The sequence below is a fragment of the Neoarius graeffei genome, chromosome 3 (assembly GCF_027579695.1).
Source record: "Neoarius graeffei isolate fNeoGra1 chromosome 3, fNeoGra1.pri, whole genome shotgun sequence".
Classification (NCBI taxonomy): Eukaryota; Metazoa; Chordata; class Actinopteri; order Siluriformes; family Ariidae; genus Neoarius; species Neoarius graeffei.
In genome coordinates, this window is record NC_083571.1 from 33,367,979 (window position 1) to 33,394,771 (window position 26,793).

Consider the following 26,793-nt stretch of genomic DNA (forward strand, 5'->3'; position numbering starts at 1 on the left):
TTAGGTTAACTGGTGACTCTAAATTGACCGTAGGTGTGAGTGTGAATGGTTGTCTGTGTCTATGTGTCAGCCCTGTGATGACCTGGTGACTTGTCCAGGGTGTACCCCGCCTTTCGCCCGTAGTCAGCTGGGATAGGCTCCAGCTTGCCTGCGACCCTGTAGAAGGATAAAGCGGCTAGAGATAATGAGATGAGAATGAAAAACAAAACACAGACTGTATTAAACTAACCCCCCCCCCCCCACACACACACACATGCCCCTTTTCCACCAAATCAGTTCCAGGGCTGGTTCGGGGCCAGTGCTGGTTCACAACTTGTTCAACTTGCGAGCCAGCTGAGAACCAGTTTGCTTTTCCATAGCTCACGGTGCTAAGGGAAGCCACGTCATTACGTCGCTGTATACGTCAGTTACGTCGCTACGTTTGCATAAACCTTGGCGCGAATATCGAAGCAAAAACAACGCGGAAGAAGCAGCAGCAGCAACAACAATAATAATGGATGACTACGCATTTGAAAAGCTGCAGCTACTCGTCGCTTAAAAATGGTGATCTTTTGCGGTCTTGTTATTGTTGTTGGTCTTAACAACTCCGCCCTCCCCCGCTGACGTAAGTGGTTCTTTCCTCTGGCCCAGCAGAGAGTTGATGCTAGCCTGGAACCAGTTTTTCTGGCCCCAGAGCCAGTTCTTTGTCAGTGGAAACAGAAAACCCGGTTCCAAACTAAGCACTGGGCCCGAACCAGCCCTGGAACTGCTTTGGTGGAAAAGGGGCAACAGAGACTCTCAATTCCCTGTCTCCTTCTATACTTTCTCTCTCATTTCTCTCTTCTGTGTCTCTCTCTCTCTCTCTCTCTGACTCTGGCAGTCTCTCAAAACTCTCAAACCTGGGATCAATTTCACTTCATTCTTCTACTCTCTATTACCGTACCCCTTTTCCACCAACTCAGTTCCAGGGCTGGTTCGGAGCCGGTGCTGGTTCACAACTCGTTCAACTTGCGAGCCAGCTGAGAACCAGTTTGCTTTTCCATAGCTCACGGTGCTAAGGGAAGCCACGTCATTACGTCGCTGTATACGTCAGTTACGTCGCTACGTTTGCATAAACCTTGGCGCGAATATCGAAGCAAAAACAACACGGAAGCAGCAGCAGCAACAACAATAATAATAATGGATGACTTCGCGTTTGTACAGCTGCTGCTTCTCGTCACTTAAAAATGGCGATCTTTCGCGGTCTTGTTGTTGGTCTTAACAACTCCGTCCCCCCGCTGACGTAAGCGGTTCTTTCCTCTGGCCCAGCAGAGAGTTGGTGCTAGCCTGGAACCAGTTTTTCTGGCCCCAGAGCCAGTTCTTTGTCAGTGGAAACAGAAAACCCGGTTCCAAACTAAGCACTGGCCCCGAACCAGCCCTGGAACTGCTTTGGTGGAAGAGGGGCATCTCTCTCCCTCGCTCATTCCCTTTATTTTCCTCTCTCCCCACTCTTTGTCTTTATCCCTCCTTCTCTCCACCTTCCCTTCCCTTGTCGAATCCATCTCATCTCCTCTGTTACACGGAAATCTTTAATAAATAAAATTCTTCAGGGATATAATGTTACTTCTGGCTGGATCTCCTCCTCCTATCTCCTCTTGTTCCTTTTCTCTTTTATCTCATCTCTGACTTTCTCTCATATCATTCCAAGGACTGTCACCTTAGAATATCCTTAAATACATTTGAGGTATGGTGCAACAAATGTTCTTGTGGATGATGATGAAACTGTTCATCTACAAAATAATAAAAAGTTGAGTCGATTTGTAAAAAAATTTACACAGGATGTTTTTACACTTCCTGCCGGAAGTGTTTCTGACCCAGTGTAATGAGTTTATAAATGTACACAAAAACACCTAAAACTGAATTTTTCATAAATATTGTGCAGCACATTCAATGTGTTGGATACAACAGCACCCCCCCCCCCCCCCCAAAAAAAATGGCGCTGAGGCAGGGGGTAATACAGGGTTAGTCAAAATTATGTTGTTAACACTTAAAAACAAAACGTACATCATATGTGCAAGATGATTTACAGGATGGTCTCAGCCTGTTCGCCATCGTGTTCAACACACAAAAACTAGCAAGCAACAGTGCCATTTAATCGGTCACCCATGTCGTACGTCTATCTGCAGGAGAAAAATAATCCATTAGTGTTAACATAATTTTGACGAACCCTGTATTCTGAGATTAAAGTAATACATTTATGAGAAAAATTGGATTTTCACCAATATTATAAAGTCATACATTTGCGAGGGGGGACAAGAAATTAAACTCGGGGGGGGGGGGGGGGGGGCAAGAATTTTTGGATTTTTTTTTCTCACAATTGTATGACTTTATAATCTGGGAGAATACCTGAATTTGTACATTTGAAAAAAAAAGTTTAATCTTGGAAAATCTGAGTTCTGTTTTTTTTTTACCTACAATGGTCCTAATAGGTGTTTGAAGAAAAGGAGAATGTTCTGCAGTCAGCATGATCTCTCAGTGTAACATGGCTACATATTGTTCCATGTGCTATATCAGAATTTGAATGGATATTACAGAAATACACAATTTCCTACAGACAGTGATGACTGATTGCTTTGATCTCAGTGCCCCAGGCTCAGTGCGCACAAAAAAAAAAATTCCAACCAGACTCTTTCTGGGCGCTTTCTAGGGGAATGAAATTGTTTGTATTTATTTCTAATGAAAAAGACCAAATGTCCTCAAAACTATAGTACAGTGTCAAATTTTCTTTGAATCACCTGATCCTCAGTGTTTTATTTGCCAAACAAGAACAGCCAAAAGGTTACTGAGGTGAAGGTTAGCATTAGTTGTAGCATTGTGCCAATGGAAGGTCCTCATAAAGAGGAGAAAACCTGAATGTGCGTTTCTTTTCTTTTTTAATTGGTGCAGAGTTGCGTGGTAACCAGCAGATGTGGCTTCTACAGCAAACTGTTACTGGCAAACTTTATTGCAGGTGTGTGTGTGTGTGCGTGCGCACGTGGGTCAGCGTGTGTGTGTGTGTGTGTGTGCGTGGGTCAGCGTGTGTGTGTGTGTGTGTGTGTGTGTCGGCAGGTGGGTGTGTGTGAGGACAAGCGAACAGCAGGAGACATAGTCTGAATGATGCACACAGACAGACATGTCACATGGAATGAAACCACCTGAAGAGGAACAGTTTGTGTGTGTGAGTGAGAGAGAGAGAGAGATTCAGATAATAGGGCTGAGAAAGTTATAGATAGAGAGTGAGAGACAGACAGGTAGAGGAGCGAGACTGAGACAGGAAAGAGAGACAGACAGAGGAGAGAAAAAGACAGTCAGAGAGAGAGATAAAGAATGGGGAAGAGAGAGAGTGACAGAAAGGGATAAATTGTGTGATAGAAAGAGTGGGAGCCAGACAAAGGAGAGAGAGAGAGAGAGAGAGAGACATATAGACAAAGAAAAATGAGGTACAGAGAGAGTGAGAAAGAGAGGGAGCTAGAGGAGAGAGAGACCGAGAGAACTAGGTGGACGGGAGATGGCTTCTCTCATTTGTTTTACTCAGTGATTGTGTGTGTGTAGGTGCTTTCAATGTGAATGTGATCATAAGAAGTCAAAAATATATATTTAAGAAAAAAAGCAGATTCTTGTTATAAGATCACACATTCTGACTCTCAAACGCAGCATGATCAGTTTAAAGCACGTTCCCAGACTCGCTTCACATTTTGAGCAGCTCATGCGAACACACGCTCATAGGCAAGTGGCTAGATTATAATTGCATCCGCTGTCCTTGGGACAGTAACCCTCTTCTGGCCTGTTATGTAACAGAGAAAACCCCAGTGCTGGGGGTGAAAATGTTTCTCCTCAACACACTGCACTGGTGTTAAGAGAAACCACAAAACAAACCCAGTCCTGGAGGAAGAACCCAAGACTGAACATTCTTCACTAGGTGTGTAGCGATACAGTGTCTTGCAAAAGTATTCATCCCCCTTGGCATTTGTCCTATTTTGTTGCATTACAAGATGGAATTAAAATGGATTTTTAGAGGGTTATCACCATTTGATTTACACAACATGCCTACCACTTTAAAGGTGCAAATTGTTGTTTTATTATAACACAAACAATAATTTAGTTGGAAACCCCCCCCAGAAATCTGGAGTGTGCATAGGTATTCACCCCCTTTCATATCAAACCCCTCAATAAGAGCTGGTCCAACCAATTCACTTCATAAGTCACATAATTAGTTGATTAATATCCACCGGTGTGCAACCAAAGTGTCACATGATGTCTGTATAACTCAACCTGTTCTAGAAGGACCCTGACTCTGCAACACTACTAAGCAAGCAACATGAAAACTAAGGAGCATTCCAAACAGGTCAGAGACAAAGTTGTGGAGAAGTGTAGATCAGGGTTGGGTTATAAAAAATATCCCAAACTTTGAATATCCAAGGGAGCACCATTAAATCCATTATAACAAAATGGAAAGACCATGGCACCACAAGAGAAGGCCGCTCATTAAAAGTCACAGACTGGGCAAGGAGGGCATTAATCAAAGATGCAACAAAGACACCAAAGATAACACTGAAGGAGCTGCAAAGCTCCACAGCAGAGATGGGAGTATCTGTCCATAGGACCACTTTAAGCCGTGCACTCCACAGAGTGGGGCTTTAGGGAACAGTGGCCAGAAAAAAGCCATTGCTTAAGAAACCATGTTTGGAGTTTGCCCAACAGCAGACTCCCCAAACATGTGGAAGAAGATTCTCTGGTCAAATGAGACTAAAATTGATCTTTTTGGCCATCATGGGAAATGGCATGTGTGGCGCAATCCCAACACCCTGCGATCACCATTCCTACAATGAAGCATGGTGGTGGCAGCATCATGTTGTGGGGGATATTTTTCATCTGCAGGGACAGGAAAGCTGGTCAGGACTGAAGGAAAGATGGATGGCACTAAATACAGGGCAGTGGTGTAAGGATGGTACAATATTGCCGGTCGGTATGCGGAAGTGCCGGTGTTATGGCTGAGTCCATGAAGTTCACAAGGTGCCTCTTGGAGTTACTGAAGTTTACTGTTAACGATGTGCGTCTTATCGTCAGAGCATCAAGTACAACGCCGCAGAGTAAACTTGAAAAGTGTTTCAAGTTCTACGTTTCGTCCTACCTCTGCAATTTTGAAGGTAAGTTGCTGATGCTAATGTTAATTCTAGCTAGCCTGAGATGGCAGCCTAGTGATGTGACTGTTGTCTTTTGGTCATGAACCAAACCGTCCTGGTTCAGTTTAACCATGTTACTAGAAATGCCTATTTTTTAACGTGTTTGTATTTCTGATGGAAGTATCATTGAGGGAGAGCTCAAGTGCAGCAGGCTCAGTACTGGCACAGTAGTCATGTTCATGACACAGCCATGGGTCATCATCATCAGGGTCAGTCTGCATCTCTGTTGGGTCGGTGTTGGATGGACGCTTTGTTCTTTCCCATACTCCAGGTCGTGGGGTTGGGATATTATGGTTATTCCAATGAAAAAGCACAGGAACAGCTCCAGGTCACAGTCGTTGTCGTCCAGCAGGAGTGGGAGGCTCAATCAGATCATCAGTGACAAAGTGTCGCGAACACACTCGGGAAGTACTTGTGACGATAAAATGATCTCTCCTGATCTTAACAGCCCACTGTTTCTGCAATTCTGAGTCCTTTGGAAAGGTGTGGAAGCTCAGGTGAGAATTGGACCTAGTTGATGCTGTGCAGAATGGCACACAGCAGTGGTGGTTAGACCTGCTGTCCGCACGTTGTTGAAAGGATAATTTTGTCCGTTAGCATGTCATGTTTAGTACATGTAGAGATGGGTCTGAAATATGGGAGAAACCTGGAAAAAACGGGAGTATTGGCAGCTATGGACAGCACAGTGTGTGCTTTCAATGGCTACCGGATGTTTACAACCATCCTGACATTTTAGCGGATGTCTTGGAATGGCCTAGTCAAAGCCCAGACCTCAATCCAATTGAGAAATTGTGGCATAGCTTGAAGATTGCTGTATACCAACGCAACCCATCTAACTTGAAGGAGTTGGAGCAGTTTTGCCTTGAGGAATGGGCAAAATCCCAGTGGCTAGATGTGCAAAGCTAATAGAGACATACCCCAAGAGACTTGCAGCTGTAATTGCAGCAAAAGTATTGACTACAAATTATTGACTTGGGGGGAGTGAATACCTATGTACACTCCAGATTTGGGTTTTTTTCATCTTAATTATTGTTTGTGTCACGATAAAACAACAATTTGTATGTTTAAAGTGGTAGGCATGTTGTGTAAATAAAATGGTGCTAACCCTCCAAAAAGCCATTTTAATTCCAGCTTGTAATGCAAAAAACAGGACAAACCCCAAGGGGGATGAATACTTTTGCAAGACACTGTATATAGTGCAATGATGATTTGCGATACAAATTAATGACTATTTGAATCGATGAAACAAAATTTGTGATTATCACGTTGCATAATTGCTGAGTTTTTCCTAGCAGTAATTGTGTTTAGACTGCAGAAGGCACAATAACACATAATAGAGAGAATTCACCTGACTTCACTGTAGGTGGAAGTAAGACAGCTCTAAGGTCACAAAAACACACACACAAAAAAAACCCCAAACAGATCTAAAATGGGAAAGAGCTGTTGTGTGATTGACTGGACAAATAGATTTAACAAGAAATCGGAGCTATTTTAACAGACTGCTGAAAGATCGATAAAGAAAAGAGAAGCAAATGGAGGCAGTACAAATGTTGTTCATAAGTTCATTCAGAAAAGACCTAGTTGTTATTAACTTTTCATTTTTAATAAAAGGAATATTTTAGTGAATAGAGTATTATATTTTATTCCAACCTTTATAAATGTGGGTAAATAATTATTTTTGGTTATTAAGAAAGTAAAACAAAAGTCTTTTTTTTAATTTAACAAAAGGAATATTTAAGTTGATAAATCTTAAAAAGTTATCTATCTATCTATCTATCTATAAAGAATACGAAGAGAACATTGCATTTTTTTGGAGTAAAATTTTCTTCATTTCAATTTTTTTTTCAGAAATATATCGTGAATCGAGACATGAATTGGGTGAATCATTACATGCCTATTCTTCACTCACTCTGTACATACCGTTCTCTCAAACACCATATATGTAACGGAATGCCATTATCTGTATCTCTATTTGAACTTAAACCAGAAGTGGATGTGGCTTAATCAAAAGTGGTTCCCCCCCAATTAAAAATAAACCCTACTACTACGCCTCCCTGAAAACCCTGGAAAAACCCAGAGGTAGAAATGTCACTGTTTTTAGCATGATGTTTGAACTCTGGCTCGGACAGTTCCTCAACCTCAGCTACATCACTCCAGTTCATAACTAAAGAAATACTGTAATAAAGAATTATTCAAGTGTATGAACAGATGATTATATGATTTTTATGAACAATGTGTTGAATGGCCTTTATGATTCATCATCGGTTGATGGGTAGTAATGTAGAGAGGGATTATTCCCTGAAGGAAGGGCGGGAATGTTTTTATGCAGTGTATATCTTCAAGCTTTCCAGTCAGAGCAGCAGGAAATGAGTTACAAGTGCAGAAGCTCCAAGCAGAAGTAGATGAATCCGACAAACTAGTGTTATTATTTCAGGAGGCATGTCAGAGTCACTGTCTTGGCTGAACTCCTTATCCTAATCTCCTTTGCTTCACATCCTTGCTCCACTTGACCTGCCAGATCTCGGTGACTGCCTCCAAAGCTTTTAATGGAATTTTTCCACAGTTTGAGAGCCAGAATCTCTGGGAGGCTATTTTATCCTGCTGAGAATCGAAGGGAGCCTAGTTTCAACTGGCACAGTGTGAGCAGTGTGGTGGCCAGTGGACTCTTCTCCATCAGAGGTGATGCAAAGACACACACAAAGCTCAGTGGCCTTCGATAGATTCCAGTGGGGCTTGAAAAGCTCCAGTTTGTGACAGGAATGTGATGTTTTGTCTTCTTGTGAAAGTGTTTTCTTCTTCTGGAGACCTTGACGTTTCTACCTGTCTCACCTCCCCGCCCAAAAAAAAAAAAAAAACACTTCCCTGAGATCAAAGGGTAATTCCTGGTGTTTCAGAAGATTCCACATCAAAAGTCCATTCTACAGCAAGGAGATTGTCCTGAAGGTTCATGGCATTTTGACTAAAAGGAGAACTGACTCTTGGTTTATTGCTTCAACCACACACACACACACACACACACACACACACCCTCTCCAGATAATTTTGGTCTGGAATTTTTCCACTGTAGTCTTGGGAAGATCACGTTATCATGGATAACCTTTCCATCCAACACCTGTGTCCGATTAACTTTAATCAATTTTATTCCCACCAGTGCTGAATGAAGTTACATCAGATTGGAAATATATTGGATGCAGGATAATACAGTTGATTTCATCACATAGTAATAAAATTAGATAATTGGATTAAAGGATTATTTCATACCCAAGTCTGCGTCAAGATTAAACTGATTACATTTCTTTGACATACCATAGATAAGTGTGTAGGGACTATAGAAAGTTCCGGAATAACAAGCTCCAAACATTGCACCAGAGCCACACATCCAGAACCTCACTGTTTCAGGTGGGATTCAAGCCCCATAAAATTCCATAAGTAACTCAGAGTTTCAGAACAATTTAAAACACCAATTCCCGAATCAGAAAAGTTCTAAAATCAGAAGACAGTTTAAAACCTAAGAGTTTGTAATTCTGCAAAATAACTAGAATTCTAGAGGCAGACAATTCTAAGAGACATTTTTGAAGCACAAAACTCCAGAAATAAAATTCCAGAACATTTCCCAGAAGACTAATTCCAGAATCAAAATGGTCTGGGAGGAGTTTTTAAACTTTAAGAAGAAACTTGTGTAAATTGGAGTTCTAGAGTGGCAATGTTCTAGTATAGAGATCTTGCAGTCACGTGACCGGAAAGTACACAGCCGCCATTTTGTTGATAAAAAACACTGCTGAATACTGCTGCACTCATGCACAAAATGGATAAATTTCAACCGACGGACTACACGGCTCATTTTTCTAATGAACAGATAATTAGATATATGTCTAAAATAAACGACCTACAGATTAGTGACCCTTATGGCTTACCGGACGTAGTTTTCACGACCGTGTCAGTGGATATGGAACTGCCAGAGGTGGAATACCCAGACGTGTATAATTACCTCATAAACTTTCCCTCGCTGTTCAGTGGTGAAGCACTGCGTGCTTATAAATCTCTGGATAGTTATCTTTACAGAAATTCAGGATTTGTCAGCCCCCCTCAGATGTGGCGTCTTATAAACAAGAAATAAGTGGTGTACTCAGCCTGACAGTTACTGTCCGTTTAAACTTTGTTTTATTTACTCTTGTTGCATTTGTTTTGTAATGCTGTTAAACTGTTATATCATAATATTGATACTTTTTTTTTACATTACTATTAGTGGCATGCCTTGATTTGCGAGATCTTGTATAATCATTTTGCTACATGTCAACTACTAGTATTATACAAATTTGCATTTGTGTGTTGTGATAGTTGTGTGTAATTTTTGAAGTACCTTAAATATTTGCAAGTGTCTTGTGCATAGGTTTTCTGTGAAATTAAAGTTGAAAGTTACTAACCGTCATTAATTTATTAATTCCAATTAATGGGTTACAAGTAGATATAATGTGAAATTGACAAAGAACAAAGGTTGTAAGATTAAGTCATCACATTTGACTACATAATAACCAGTTGTCAACAATAACAATTCACAAACACATTATGTGATTTGAATTTGTAACCTGACATTTACTATAGCCAAAAGGCACTGATCACATGTTTATCATCATTTATGATCACAACATACAATACTGTCAAACACATGCAAAGAAACCATCATGGTACATGTCACTCAAATGGAACCACAGACTCTGAGACATTTGTAAGTGCACAACAAACTTGTACAATTTTATCAAGATTTGTTACATCATAACCTGGTTCAACATCTAGAAGTTGTGTAGGAAGGGTACTTTGAAGGATTGTAAATTTCTGTCTAACAGTTCCTACATTTATTCTGACAGCAGCTAGTCCTCTGGTGGTTTCAATGTCAAGAGGGTCTAGCTGTTTTTTGCCTCGTGTAAATGCAGGGATTTTCAATTTAGCTTGATACAATCCAATCGTGTCCCCAACATCAAAGCCCCTGTCAGCTAAGATCAGATCACCTGGCTCAAGTTTGTTTAAGAATCCTGAATTTTCTGTAATATGTTTGTCACTAGTTCTCCCACCCCATCCATTTGATATAAAGGAAATTACACCTTGTGGTGTTATGCCTATTAAATATTTTATAGTTTGATGAGATTTATAAGATGAATATGACTGTGCACTGGCTAGGAGGCTACGAGGTTTTTCTGTGAAAATTTCAAAACAATCTATTATACATGTACACTTGTTAAATTTACTTCTCTGAAAAACGTACGGCAATGTTAATCTAAGTTCCTCCCTATCTGGCCAGAAAACTAAAGATGGTATTAATCTTGTGTACATTACATTGATACAGTGGTGAAAGATCCGAGACACAGTCGTAACATGTACACCAAAGTAATAAGCTAAGAATGTAAATGATAAGTTTAATCGCAGCCGTAAAAGAGTCAATATAAATTGCTTAAATGGTGACAGGGCGGAATTTGCCTTTAAATGATCCTGAATAATGTAGAACAAGGTCATCAATGCTGTAAAGGACTGAACCCCAGTTAACGTCTTCACCTTGTCATCATCATCCTCGAAGTCGGCTTCAAGTAGAGAGAGAGATTTAATTTTACCTTTGAGGATTGAATTTTCATTTCTACAGTAAGTGCCTGACAGTCAGTTTCAAGCATTTCTGAGTGAACTTTGAGTTTATCAAATGATGAAGATAATTGCTCAAACGACTGTTTGAGCTCAATGCACTCCATGTTTTGACACTCATCTGCTGTCATTGTTGCAGGATTATCCTGGTCATCCCCCATTACATTCACAGAAACTGGTGCCAGTGTTGTAGAAATAAATTGCTCAGACAACTTAAGAAGAGCTCTGGCAGCCAGTGTCTTTGTGCACTGATCACGACGTTGCTTCTTTGATCGCTCACGTCTTGTGTACGTTTCCATTTCTCTCTTTCGTTTTCTCTTCAGTGGAGAGGAAATGTGAGCAAAAATGGACGGTACATAATCTGGAGAGGTCGGGTTATTGCTCTTCTTCCCTGAAAGACAGAAATATACTGACTAGTGGCAAATTGAGCACGAGGAATTTATGATTTGATACTTATGAAGTTATCTATCTCTACATGTGACCCCTAAAAGTGTAAAATAATTTTATATCTAGAGACTACATTGATTGTCACACCACTAAAGACCCAATCCACCCCCCCCCCCCCCCCCCCCCCGCCCCAAGCCTTTTCTCAGGTTCCCACTTCCTGGAATTTTTTATTAGAGCAAGTCATAAACTTATGTTGCGAATAACCACATGGATATACTGAAATAAATACATGGCGAACCTGAGATGAAATGGTCACTGCACAGGCGCCAGTGATCGTTCTTTCCAGTCGGTTCCCATGCCTTGTTCTTGTTGTTTGCATCGGCCCGGCCGATAGCAGCAATCCACTTTGCACGCCTGTCAGGGTCCCGTGGCAGCCTATGAAACTTTCTTCCTGATTTCTGACCTCTCCTGTTGTGGCATTTATATGCCATACAACTCTCCGGCATTGTGGCACGGTAATATTTGAAGATTTGGGTGAAAAAAAACCCAAAGTCAGTGTTGGAAAGACGGCGGAAATATGGCGTTTGACCGACAAAATGGCAACTGCTTACAATCTGGAGTGGATGTGATGTCACGTGCAAGATCTCTATTGAACCTTTGCAGAAAGGTCTAGGATGCTTATCTGGTACGATAGTTCAAGAATTTTATAATTCTGGAATAAGCATGATGTACATTCCAGATCTTATTCTGAAGTCTTGTCCTTCTAAAATTGTCTTGTCCTTCTTAGAATGCTCCACCTGTGGCAGCAGAATATTCCCACAATTTTCTAATTCTGGAATTAGTGTTGCAGAATTTTTCCAGAATTGTCTAATTCTTGAATTTGTTTCAGAATTGTTCCAGTGTTTTATAATTCTGGAATTTTCTAACTGTGTAATTGGTGTTTTAGGACATTTCCAGAATTTCCCCCATATCCCAAAACATTCTCCATACAGAGTGTTTTTTTCCAGATGTTGCTGATTCTGGAATTACTGTTCCAAATTATTTTCAGAATTTTCAAATTTTTTAATTGTTTCAGAGTTTTCTGATTTTGAACATATTCTGGTACCACAACTTTGCAGAGAGTTCCAGAATGTCCAAGCAAAACTTTGCTTCTAGGTCCAGAAAGTTCCAAATAGTACAATATATGGCCAGATTATTTGGACAAAAGTCAAGAACAACATTTCCAGGTCTGGATAATTCTGTGACGAATCCTTGAACCAAAACATTGCAAAAGACATGAAAAAAAGATTTTTCAAAACCACAAAGTTGCACATGGATTTTTTTTTTTTGAGGATTCCAGTTCCAGTGCTAGAATTGTCTGAATGGAGTGTTCTCAAACCAATGTATTTCAGTATTCACTTCCTTTGTTTTCGTGCAGTGAAACTGAAGGGAACTTCACCTCCTCTCAGTGAAGCAGTGGCTGTGTTTGAAGCTGGCAAGGTGACGGTTGACACTCCAGACGTGACAGAGACTGTGTAGTGAGGGCTGTCCGTATGTCCCATCTCATACAGTGTGTGTCTTTGACACAGAGCTGTCAACTTGAATCCCAGCTGAATTCCCAGCATGCAAGCTGACAAGGTGTATGAGGTGTGTAACAGCACTCAGGAGATTTGTATCTGCTTTGTCCAAGACTCCTAGACTTGGTCTTTGTTTTTTGGAAAAATTCATACAGTGGAACACCCTGCAGTTCTGCAGATGTAATGATTCATTCTGAAAGATACTGATTTAGTTACGTTGGGTTTTATCAACTATTTTCTCCCCACAAGTTTAATCATATTTTCCAGCCACACCCATGTCAGTTTACATATGAGCTCCAACTTAAATGCTACAACTGGACTTAACCCAGACTAAGTACTGTATTATGAGTACTTCTGACTGTATTCAGTGTTCTCAATTCTATCCAGTGGTGTTTTTTTTTTTTAAGATAAAAAAAACCCCACACAAACCAGCACGTTGATAAATACTGCGGATGTATACATGGCTTCCAGGTCATGAGCTTTAGTTAAGAAAATCTTATATTCACTTCCTGTTCTCACATTCACTCTGTCTGTGGAACAACAATAGAAAAGAATCCTTCATATTTAAATATGCTCAAATATTAATGCATTCATGATATTTTCTCTCTCTCTCTCTCTCGATGCTCTATGATCATGCATTCACATCTTGTGACTCCTTCAAGCTGTGCATAGAAAAGAAGATGAAGAGAGAGACAGCAATAATCCCATTATATTATCTTTTTGAAGCTGCTCTTATATGAAACCACAGTCTCAGAATCTTAGTGGAACTCAGCAAACGGATCACAGAGACAGTGGTGATCTTAATCAGTCGTTCCAGTATTAGCTTTGCATCCTGATTTGTTCTAGAGCATTTTGGAGGACATTATAGAGATTTGACAGCTCAAGTGCAAGGAAGACAGCAGAAGGAAAGTGAAGGGGAGAAAAACTCTCTCATTTATATTTGTCACTTATGTCATTATTATTATTATTATTATTATGCATTAATTACTAGTTTATCATAGCTACGCTGTACTTCTCGCAAGACACGTAAGAATATGATAACGCGTTTCAATGCTGATGAAACTGTGTTATAATACTACATCATTAAAGGGGAACTGAAGGCAAATTTATTATCAAAATTCTATTTCTCTCATTTTATGAAATGTAGGAATGCATTTCTGACAGCTATTTTGTCGCTGCTATAGCAAGTTATGAGTGTTTGAAATATGCTATGTAATATATCAGTCCATATGTCAAAGCGATGGCCGTAAACAAGATTCTCTGAGACCTGTGCAAGACCTGTGTGAGACTTTGTAGGACGGAAGTAAAACATACAGTGGAAATCAAAGTGACCAACATCTGCCAACGTTGTCAAAAGATGCGCGCGCCCTCCTTCGAATGCTGACGTAATCAAGCCGGAAGTTTTTCCTGTGTCCGAAATCGCTCCCTACTCACTATACAGGGCACTATATAGTGGAGACGCCATTTTGTAGCGCTGTCCGAAACCTTAGTGAGGATTATGTGGGAAATGCGCTCAGTATAATATGTATTTATCACAAAAATACATGCATGCATTTATTTTGAAAACCCACCAGCCGCCTGATCTGGCACGTTTTAATTGTACGACAGTAATGACGTAAATACCAGCGCGACGGACTAGTCCTTATCCTGTCGTCTTTCCAACTCTTCTCTACTACTGTACATGTTGGTTCAAAGTCGTATGGAATAATCTCCGTGTCACGTATGCGAGGGAAGCGGATGTATGTGCAGAAGTATACAGTTTAATAAAGTGCAGAATATATATACAGTGAGACAATATATACACAGGCAAACAATCCAAAACGGCAGGCTAGATCAAAAACGAGAATACAGGCAAAAGGGCCGGTCGAGGCGCAAACAGTACGTCAAAGACTAAGCAAGGACAAGAACGAGAAACAGGCACAAGGATCGTGAAACAGGAAATCAAGACAATGGCTAGAAAGGCTCGGTCATGCGTATCGTAATACTTCGCGATACAAACGCATCAGCACAGTCCTTAAATAGGCAAACACAGTTCCTTAATTGAGCTCAGGTGCGCCTTGTTCACGGTGCGCGTGCTGGAGTCCACTTGGTGTACCCGCAGCCCGAGGCGCGCCTTCAGGTGCACGCACCACAGCACAACACTCCATCACTGATGAAGCTGGCAAACCACGAAATTAATCTAAATTGGAATGATATGGCGATCTGGGCACTGTGTAAACAGCTTTCAAAATGGCGGTGCTGACACTTCATTTTTGAAGTCTCGCACAAGTCTCGTGAAGATCGTGCGGATAAGCAACACCTGCCGTGGACCATACGAACTACATTCAACATGGCTAAAAACCAAAAAGGCTGATAAGTGTAATATAATATGCCATTATGAGTCATGATATAAGGTTAATAAAACCAAAAATGTAATTGAATAACATGTTAATTAAGAAATAAAGCAAGTTTAAAAATGACTTCAGTTCCCCTTTAAAGGAGATACGCAGAACCTTTTATTTTTAAATACATTTCTGAGTGGATAGTATCTCCATCCTTGACTCCTGTATGCTGCATAAATGGGAATAAAAATATATTTTTAAGAGTTAAAATCAATGGCAAAGTTGGCATTCGAGCTGCCCCGCTGAGCCAGCCAGCCCTGACTGAGTGATGTCACAGCAGTAACCAGTTTTAAGGCCGAGGCCTTTGACAGCTATAGACCAAAGCCAGACTCGGCAGGCGAGAGTGGTTGCAATGGCCTCTTCATTCAGATTTATTGGAGATTCTTCGGATTCTGTTAGGGGTGGTGAGATAAGGATCCACAAGCAGAACACAGACAGTAATCCAATAAATAAGGTGCTTTAATCCAGGGAAAAGGGCGTGGCAAAAACGGAACAAAAACAAATGGCAAAAATAGTCCAGGTAAAAAGAGACAAAAAACTTGACAAAAACACGAGACAGACAAGGACAAAAACGCTAGAGCAAAAAACCATAAACAAGAAAAAACCCTAAGTGCAAAAACCATGAACTAGAAAAATCCCTTAGTGCAAAAACCATAAACTAGAAAATTAGCTTGAGCAAAAACCATGAAACACAGTAAAGGCACAGAAACGCCTAGAATAGCAAAACGAGACGTTCAGGCAAAGTCAGCAGAGAGAACCAGGAAGTGAAGTGCAGGCTAGATGGAATTCCCGTCCCGGATCCGGATTAGCGCTGACCTGGGAGATAAGTAATCTCCGGAGTGGAAGTCCAGAGCGGAGCATGATAGATTCCTCAGATAGTAATACATCTGACTATGATAGTCCCTGAAATTGGAGTGTGTGTACATGCTACTGCTATACACGTAGAACTGTATCAGTTCAAACCATCGGAAAGTGAATCTAATAATAACAACACGTCGGTCACGGAGGCCCCTACCTTACGAAATAAAGCCAGAGGACAAAGCCGTCTAGAGAATTGGATGGAATTGAACTGACAGTCTCATGTGACTCTCATTAAAACAGGATAGGTGTGATAACTTATGCAGCGTACATGCATGCATTTTCACTGTTAAAACGTAAAAGGCTAATCAAATAATCAGATGAACTGAGACAATCACATTCTGAAGCAAATTAAGGCCCACTTTACACGGGGACGGTATAAAACAAAAACGCAAAAGTCCGTTTTCTTTCTCACTTTTTTCCGCGTCTACACGACCGTTTTCAAGGAGGAAATCTGCGTCTATACGGTGACGCATAAATGTCTCCGCTATGTCTGCACGCAAGCGCAACATCTTCCGTCTTGTCTGATCTGCACATCTGCGCCGCTGTTCTGTCAAGTTATCCTACCAAGCCTACTACACATGTGCGAAATCCAGGAGGGTAGGAAAATTTAACAGTAGTTTTGTCCCACCGATCAGCTGGGCTGATAGAAAATCGGTGAGAATTTCACGCATTTGCCGATTTTTATGTTTTGTGCGTATTGGTCGAGTCTTTGGCCGAGTCAAATAATTTGTAATGACTTGTTTTAAATAATAAAACGGTCTGTATGAGAACTTGCTAGGATAACTTTACAGAACACCGGTCCGGCTGAGGTACTGTAGTGCTCGAGGGAGGAGCAGGAGCAAACCGAAACTCTTTTAATCTGCCTTTATTAAGTAACACTCACTCTTGTTTCGGTGAAGAAGAGAAAAGGCAGTGTCCATCTCAGCAAAATAAATCCGTTCGGCTGCTAGTTTTGTTTTCAGTCTCGGGTTTATGGTTTCACGAGCGGCTTGAATAGGCGGCGCGCGTGTGTGTGTAACTTGGCGACACCAAACTGAGGAGCTCCAGCTGGGCGGGTGAGCAGGAAAACACATCTACTGCATTAAAACACAGAGCAGCTTGAAGGTCCGTTGGATCGATGTAATCAGACATCTCATCTCATTCTCATTATCTCTAGCCGCTTTATCCTTCTACAGGGTCGCAGGCAAGCTGGAGCCTATCCCAACTGACTATGGGCGAAAGGCGGGGTACACCCTGGACAAGTCGCCAGGTCATCACAGGGCTGACACATAGACACAGACAACCATTCACACTCACATTCACACCTACGGTCAATTTAGAGTCACCAGTTAACCTAACCTGCATGTCTTTGGACTGTGGGGGAAACCGGAGCACCCGGAGGAAACCCACGCGGACACGGGGAGAACATGCAAACTCCACACAGAAAGGCCCTCGCCGGCCCCGGGGCTCGAACCCAGGACCTTCTTGCTGTGAGGCGACAGCGCTAACCACTACACCACCGTGCCGCCCGTAATCAGACATGCTCTTACTTTTTTTACTTACTTTCTTACTTCCCGGGCTGGCATGTGCAGTATACGACATATGTATGACGTAAACGCGTACCCGACGTGAGCAGATCCGAGCAGAGTTTCGCGTATTGGGTAGTTTAGACGGATATGCAACGGGGGCCGTTTTTAACTTATCCACTTTGGAAGGCATTTTCAATTTTATCCGTTTTTCAGCCTCGGAAACGCCGTCCCCGTGTAAACGAAAGGCACTTCTGATAAAATATTTAGTCGTTTTTACCCGACAGCGTCCTCGTGTAAACGGGCCCTAAATAATCTTATACCGGTAACTTAAATACACAATACAAGTTACATGTAGTAATCTAAATGCAGGTAAACAACGAGTGGTGTTGTTGTTGTGATGTAACCAAATGAGAGTCACATCTTACCCATCTGTGTTCTTGCTTCTTGAAGGCCGATCTTGTGGCCGATCGTTTTGAAACAATCTGACTTTCAGTTCTTTGTTCAGTTCTTCGTTCATTCGCTTCTTCCACGTAAGGGCGAGATATTGCTGCTGAGGCAAGCATATCCAGTGGAGAGATCTGACAACTGGTCCACTCATTCTCCATTTTCTCCATACTGAGTGCTCCGCCATTACTGCTTGGCTCACACTTCGGGAGAACTGGTGCAACTGAACTTGCTTTCCTTTTCTTGTAGTTTTCTTTTCCTTTAATTGTTGGTACTGCACCCTCTTTCAATACGGGCTTATAGCCAACGCTCCTCAACAGATCAGAGGTTTTGTACGAGTCATCAGTAAAATGTGCAGAGGAGAGACCACTTCATAGGCACCCAATCCGTGAATTTCTCACAAAATGCGTCCAAATCTTTGCAGTTTGAACATTCTTAGGTCATGAATGCAACATAAATCCACTTTCTGTCGTGTTGCTGCACCCGCCAGCAACACATCTATGTGGCATGGCGATAAATTAGCTCAGAATTGAGGATCGAAGTTGCAGTTAGCTCTGTGTTTTAGTATAGCGAAAATGTCGATGAGACCAATAGCCTTCCTGCTGTGACGTCACAGATGTCAAGGTCATTCACTCAGACCACTACCTATATGACTCATTTTTAATCATAAAAATTACTATATTAGATTTATTGTTAATGCTTAAAACTATTCCTATGCCATTCTTGAGGTCTCAAGGCATTTATAAACAAAAAGTGAGGCCATGGTTCTGCGTATCTCCTTTAAAGGAGCAGTGTGTAATGTTAGAGCCCTCTGCTGCTCATTAGAAAAATTACATTAATTGCTTAAAAATGCACCATCACACCAACAACAACTACAACTTGGCCATACCCCTCTGTTGAAACAATTTATCTTGTAGGTTTTCCTTTAAGAAAAAAAAGCAATTCAGCTTCAATTGGGAGGCGGAGCTAATATCCAGGCCAGAAAACCAAAAAAAAAAAAAAAAACTAGCTCTGGAAAAAAATTTCTTGCATTACTTTACTAGGAATTTTAATGATTATTGCATATCTATAAACACATTTAAACATTACATATCCCACCTTTGAAAAAAATGTATTGTTCTGGGTGAGGGGTGGAGCTAACAATCAGAAATCTGAAACTAGCCAGATTTATTGTACAGAAATGTTACAGAAATACAGATTGTAGCTTTTAAAAGCGTGTTTAAAATGACACAAATGTTACTCGTCTATAAACACTTTTAAACATTGCAAACTGCACCTTTAAAAATAAATCTATCTTCCAAGCTGAGGGGTGGAGCTAATTTCCAGGCTGAGAATTGTGAAATTCACCAGATTGATTGTATGATATTGTTAAAGTTCACAGCCTTTTTAGGGGGGAAAAATATGTCAAGAATATGGTATGTCAAGAAATGTGCCAGATATCATCTCATCTCATTATCTCTAGCCGCTTTATCCTGTTCTACAGGGTCGCAGGCAAGCTGGAGCCTATCCCAGCTGACTACGGGCAAAAGGCGGGGTACACCCTGGACAAGTCGCCAGGTCATCACAGGGCTGACACATAGACACAGACAACCATTCATATTCGCACCTACGGTCAATTTAGAGTCACCAGTTAACCTAACCTGCATGTCTTTGGACTGTGGGGGAAACCGGAGCACCCGGAGGAAACCCACGTGGACAACTTGCAAACTCCGCACAGAAAGGCCCTCGTCGGCCACAGGGCTCAAACCCGGCCCTTCTTGCTGTGAGGCGACAGCGCTAACCACTACACCACCGTGCCACCACACGTTAATATATATTATCCCAAAGGTTACGCATAATGAGGAAGCAGTTTGCATTACCCAGTGAAATTTCATCATTAATTTCAGTGTTGTGAATGCACTAGTCACACCTAACATGTCTGGACTAACCTGAGGTGATTCTTAAACTTGAGGTGACCTGTTCACATGTTACCACACAAACCCAGTGTCAGGAGACAACATGCTCAAGCATGCTAGCACATGTGTGTTAGCTCACACCTGGAATCGGTGTTCAGTACTTAGCAACCTTTCAGGGATTTTTTTTTTTTCCTACCTGAGGTACATTTAATTTCCTTCAAAGCTAGAAAACTATTTCTTTTCTGCGAACCTGATATTGTCTCGAAGGAAATTAGAGTTTCTGAGAAGTCTGCCAGCAAATTCTGGCTTGAAAAGAAGCATGAAGTTCTGAAAAACCCAAGCAGTTTGATTGACAGCATAAACATCAGTGTCGGTCATACCTGCCGAGGCCAGGGGATGTTTTCTTTTCAGGAGCAGAGGATGTTTCTTTTTTCACTTCCTTCCTTTGTTTGAATGAAGACTGTTTCAGGAACCTGTGCATGCGAGGAGTCACCACAGAGATGATCCTTGAGACCTTGGCTGTCAGAACTGATTGGGTGTGTGAGCCGTGAAATAAGTCCAGCGGAGAACCTCAGGATTTAGAAACAGAGTTTCTCGATCAATCCTTTTTAACTTGGACTTTTAAGATTCAACTGATATTTTGACACAAATTACTATAATTATTAATATATTAGCATACACTCACTGGCCACTTTAATAGGAATTTGTTCTTGATTTTAAAGGAACAGTCCACCGTACTTCCATAATGAAATATGCTCTTATCTGAATTGAGACGAGCTGCTCCGTACCTGTCCGAGCTTTGCGCGACCTCCCAGTCAGTCAGACGCAGTCAGACGCGCTGTCACTCCTGTTAGCAATGTAGCTAGGCTCAGTATGGCCAGTGGTATTTTTTGGGGCTGTAGTTAGATGCGACCAAACTCTTCCACGTTTTTCCTGTTTACATAGGTTTATATGACCAGTGATATGAAACAAGTTCAGTTACACAAATTGAAACGTGGCGATTTTCTATGCTATGGAAAGTCCGCACTATAATGACAGGCGTACTAACACCTTCTGCGCGCTTCGGCAGCGCATTGATACGGAGCTCAGATATCAATGCACTGCCGAAGCGCGCAGAAGGTGTTAGTGCGCCTGTCATTATAGTGCGGACTTTCCATAGCATAGAAAATCGCTACGTTTCAATTTGTGTAACTGAACTTGTTTCATATCACTGGTCATATAAACCTATGTAAACAGGAAAAACGCGGAAGAGTTTGGTCGCATCTAACTACAGCCCCAAAAAATACCATTGGCCATACTGAGCCTAGCTACATTGCTAACAGGAGTGACAGCGCGTCTGACTGACTGGGAGGTCGCGCAAAGTTCGGACAGGTACAGAGCAGCTTGTCTCAATTCAGATAAGAGCATATTTCATTATGGAAGTACGGTGGACTGTTCCTTTAAGGTTCCTGTTCTTGGCTGCAGGACTGGAACCCAATGTGTTCTTCTGCTGTTGCATGCTGAGATGCTTTTCCGCTCACCATGGTTGTAAAGAGTGATTATATGGGTTACTATATCCTTCCTGGTAGCTCGACCCAACCTGGCCATTTTCCTCTGACCTCTCTTATCAGCAAGGTGTTTCCACCCACAGAACTGTTGCTCACTCTATGTTTTTTTGTTTTTTGCACCATTCTGTATAAACTCTAGAGACTGTTGTATGTGAAAACCCCAGGAGATCAGCAGTTTCTGAAATACTCAAACTAGTCCATCTGGCTCAAACCAACACCCATGCCACAGTGAAAGTCACACTTTGAGATCACAGTTTTTCCCATTCTGATGTTTGAAGTGAACATTAACTGAAGCTTTTGATTTGTATCTGCATGATTTTTTGCATTGGGCTGCTGTCAAGGGATTGACTAATTAGAGAACTGCATAAAACAGCAGGTGGATGGGTGTTCCTAATAAAGTGGCCAGTTAGTGTACTACTTTATGCCACAAATTCCTGCACTTGTTTGTTTTGATTCGTATCATGTCCTTTTGTTTGTGTTGACGTGTATTTGTTTCAGTCCTGTTTGGTCATTGGTCTATTACTGATGGTCTTCACCTGTTCTGTGTTTCAACTGTCCCGCTCCTTTGTCTCATCGATTATTATCAGAGGTGGACAGTTACGAAGTACATTTACTTGAGTACTGTAATTAAGTACACTTTTTGAGTAACTGTACTTTACTTGAGTATTATTTTTGTTGGAAACTTATGACTTTAACTTCACTACTTTTGAAAGACAAATACTGTACTTTTCACTCCACTACATTTCTATCAAGGTCCTCGTTACTTGTTATTATGAAGCAGCTTTGAAAGGTGGATTTTTTTTTCTTTTTTTTTCTAAACTGTGATTGCTTCTTTCGCAGGTGACACTGAGCCTATCAGTAATCACTAGGGTCACGTCACATCTATAGACTGTATAAAATCAAGTTCAGTGATTTCTCTGCAGCATTATTTGAACATGATCAGTTGATGGCGGAATGGAAGGAGGCGATTCTTCTAGGGAATGCGCACACCCATGGCCATACCTAGAACCCATGTTTCAGTTTTCTGAAAGGATTAAAGATTTGTTTTGTTTGAAATGTTTGCTTAAAACAAACCATATCACAGCCTACAAAAACTCGCCGTCCAACCTTCGGAAGCATATTGAGGTATATAAATGTTTTATTCCAAAAGAAAGCTTGTAATGAAGTTGTCTGTGCTTTTAGAGCTAGCGATAACGTTGCAATAGCTATGCAGTCTGGTTAGTCAAATGACTTTCTATGGATTTGCCCGTCAAGTTGCCGTAGCCTTGTCCACGGCTAACATTAACAAATAATTAGTTAACTTGGACACTGTTAGTTAGCATGTAAAAACAGTTACACTAACATGAATAATGTTAACTTATCTGAAGTCCTTTCAGAAATGTTTTAGCATAACCTTGCCAAATAAACAGAATGTAGAAATCTCTCTTTTCTAGTAACTTTAGCTACCCAATATGAGTTGGAGTTTGAAAAGAGTTTGCTAGCATGTCAGGTGGAGCTTCAGCTTTACAGGTTCTACAAGCTAGTCAGTAAATCCAATAGGTTGCTTCAGAGGCATTAGGTTTTGTAAGCGTTGTGGCAATAATACAACAATGCGTTAACAGAAAATGTACTTTTAATACTTACACTACCGTTCAAAAGTTTGGGGTCACCCAGACAATTTTGTGTTTTCCATGAAAAGTCACACTTTTATTTACCACCATAAGTTGTAAAATGAATAGAAAATATAGTCGAGACATTTTTCTGGCCATTTTGAGCATTTAATCGACCCCACAAATGTGATGCTCCAGAAACTCAATCTGCTCAAAGGAAGGTCAGTTTTATAGCTTCTCTAAAGAGCTAAACTGTTTTCAGCTGTGCTAACATGATTGTACAAGGGTTTTCTAATCATCCATTAGCCTTCTGAGGCAATGAGCAAACACATTGTACCATTAGAACACTGGAGTGAGAGTTGCTGGAAATGGGCCTCTATACACCTATGGAGATATTGCACCAAAAAACAGACATTTGCAGCTAGAATAGTCATTTACCACATTAGCAATGTATAGAGTGGATTTCTGATTAGTTTAAAGTGATATTCATTGAAAAGAACAGTGATTTTTGAAAGAAAAGAAGGAAATTTCAAAGTGACCCCAAACTTTTGAACGGTAGTGTAAGTATTTTTAAAAGCAAATACTTCAGTACTTTAACTTAAGTAAAAATTTCACTGTGCAATTTTCACTTGTATCGGAGTAACATTTAACCAGTGGTATCTGTACTTTGACTTAAGTAATGAAGTTGGGTACTTTGTCCACCTCCGATTATTATTGTGCATTTCGGAGGTTTCCACATTTGCACATTTCGTATTTCTTGGTTTTACCTCTTGCCTGTTCATCTGTGTTCTGAAAATGGACTGTTTAATGTCATAACCAAGTTCCCTGATTCGCGTTACAGACAACGACCATGATTTTTACGCATAATAAATATCAGACTTGCTGTATGGATTTGTTCCTGAACCATTTTACACAACATCTATGAAGATTTTTTTTTTCCCAACAGGAGCAGATGCTACTGACACAAGACTGGAGGATTGACTCCAGCGATTCCTAATGATTACCACCAAGGTTATTTCACATGGCAGGAGTATGTGTGTGTGTGTGTGTGTGTGTGTGTGTGTGTGTTGTGCACCCAAGGACACGTGGTTTGATTGACAGCTTTGTTGCTAGAGAGTTAGCATTTAGCTCGTCCTGAGAGATCAGAGATTTCTAAGATCTTGCTCCAAGCATCATATTTTCAAGAAAGTGTGTGTCTGTTTCAAAGAAGTGAAGGAATATATAAAGACATATTTGAATGATAGTTTGATAACACGTCCCTTTTCTCTCTCTCTCTCTGTTTTTCTCTCAGGGAACATCTTCGTGGTGAGTCTGGCTGTTGCCGACCTGGTGGTTGCTCTGTACCCGTACCCCCTTGTGCTGGCGGCCATATTTGGGCATGGTTGGCGCGCGGGGGCGGTCCAGTGCCAGATCAGCGGCTTTGTGATGGGCATCAGTGTAGTCGGCTCTATTTTCAACATTGCAGGCATTGCTGTAAACCGCTACTGCTACATTTGCCACAGCCTGCGCTATGAGAAGCTGTTCAGCGAACGCAACTCGGCATGCTACGTGGCACTGATCTGGGTGCTGAGCGTGCTGGCTGTCGTGCCCAATGTGTTTGTAGGCTCACTCCGCTATGATGATCGTGTCTACTCGTGCACATTTGCGCAGTCAGCCAACACTGTGTATACACTCGCAGTAATCTCCTTCCACTTCCTGCTGCCCATCCTGGTGGTGGCCTACTGCTACCTGCGTATATGGGTGTTGGTAATCCGGGCACGGAGGCGTGCAAGGCCTGAGACACGGCCAGCTGGAGTGACGCCACAAGACGTGCGCAACTTTGTGACTATGTTCGCTGTCTTCGTGCTTTTCGCCGTATGCTGGGCACCACTCAACGCCATTGGCCTTGCTGTGACTCTAGCACCCGAGCGAGCTGTTCCTGAGTGGCTCTTCGTGGCAAGCTACTTCCTGGCATATTTCAACAGCTGCCTCAATGCCATCATCTATGGTGCGCTCAATCAGAACTTCCGCCGCGAGTACAAGCATATCGTTTTGTCCCTCTGCACGGCGACTGCGTTTGTTCCAGAAAACTCGAACGATGCGCAGGAGAGGCTCCGGAGCAAACCGTCGCCACCCATCACCAATAACAACCAGGTCAAAGTGGACTCAGTGTGACGAATATATAGATGTATCTACATGCACAGTACCAGCCAAAAGTTTGTACACCCCTACTCATTTATAGGGTTTTCTGTATTTTGTATCTCCTACATTGTAGAAAAACACTGAAGACATCAAAACTATGAAATAACATACAGAACATATATGAAATTATGTAGTAAAAAGTGTTAAAAAAACAAAAGTTTCATATGTTAGATTCCTCAAAGTATCCAGCATTTACCTTGACGACTCTTTACACACTATTTGGCATTGTCTTAACCAACTTCATGAGGTAGTCACCTGGAATACTTTTCAATTAACAGGTGTGCCTTGTCAAAAGTTAATTAGTGGACGAGTTTCTTGCTTTCTTAATGAGTTTGAGATCAAACAGTAAATAGTAAATAATAAACATACAGTAAATGGCCCTATACCACAACTGTAGCAATCCATATTGTCAAGAATTGCTCAGCTAAGTAAAGAGAAACAACATCCATCATTACTTTAAGACATGAAGTGACTTAATTAATAAAAATAAAGAAAAAACATTGGATGAGAAGGTGTGTAGAAACTTTTGACTGGGTGTGTGTGTGTGTGTGTGTGTGTGTGTGTGTGTGTGTGTGTGTGAAAATTCTGAAGGAAGGTGCTCTTACTATGAACCAAAAGCAGAAAAAAAATAACCTGATCAAAGAACACATTAGCAAACGTAACAAAATGGGAAAAAACATGTCGTGTTTTTATCATCACGCACTTTTACATGTTTCAAGCTTATCATTTGTTGTTGGAAGCGTATGTGTTTTGTTGTTTGACAAAGAAATGTAAATCATTCAATAGGTCTATTTTTTATCAAGATAAAATGTATGACATGTAAAAAATATAAATATACACATTTGAGTCTCGACATTTCATGATTGATTTCAGGATTCAGGTTGACATGATTATGTTCTTTATGCAGTGTAATGTGTCTTAATTTTGTATTTTATAACCTGCTTTTTTTAGTGCTGTTTTAAAAATAAAATATCAAATTTTATTCACTGTTAAAGGAACCCTCATGTACTATTGTTATATTGTTCACTTTTCAGTAGAAATGTTTGATGATGTTGATAGTGAATTTAAAAACAAAGTTGCTTCTTTGTAAGTCTAATGTGGTTTTGACAGAATAGCAGGATTGTGATGCATTGAGGGGGAAAAAAGACAATTATTTCCCTGTTTCTAATACGTACAATATATAAATACCAGCAAAACTTTCCTACATCACCAAATCAAAAAAGTTTACCGTACTGCGATGTTTACTGTTTTTTATATCAACCTCATCCCGATGAGCAATGTTAACTCTCTGCTCGTTGAGCAAGCAATATATCCGGCGCGTTGCTTACCCACAAACCCCTGCAAATGTCTTCTGAACACAGCACACACTCACTAGTCACTTTAATAGGAACTTGTTGATTCTAAGATTCCTGTTCTTGGCTGCAGGACTGAAACCCAATGTGTTCTTCTGCTGTTGCATGCTGAGATGCTCTTCTGTTCACCACAGTTATAAAGAGTGATTATATGAGTTACTATGTCCTTCATGGCAGCTTGAACCAATCTGGTCATTTCCCTCTGACCTCTCTTATCAACAAAGCGTTTGTTTCCACGCACAGAACTGTTACTCACTCAATGTTTTTCGCACAATTCTGTATAA

The 26,793-nt window shown here is 41.0% G+C and overlaps 1 protein-coding gene across 1 annotated transcript in view; it reads left to right on the top strand.

Annotated features, from left to right (window-relative positions):
* The window catches only part of mtnr1aa (melatonin receptor 1A a), an 82,791-nt gene extending 57,661 nt beyond the window's left edge, over positions 1 to 25,130 (top strand). The window contains exon 2 of the mRNA XM_060916707.1: positions 24,268 to 25,130. Within this exon, the coding sequence (XP_060772690.1) occupies positions 24,268 to 25,130 (863 nt within the window). The remainder of the gene's footprint in view (positions 1 to 24,267) is intronic.
* Positions 25,131 to 26,793: the final 1,663 nt, after the last annotated feature.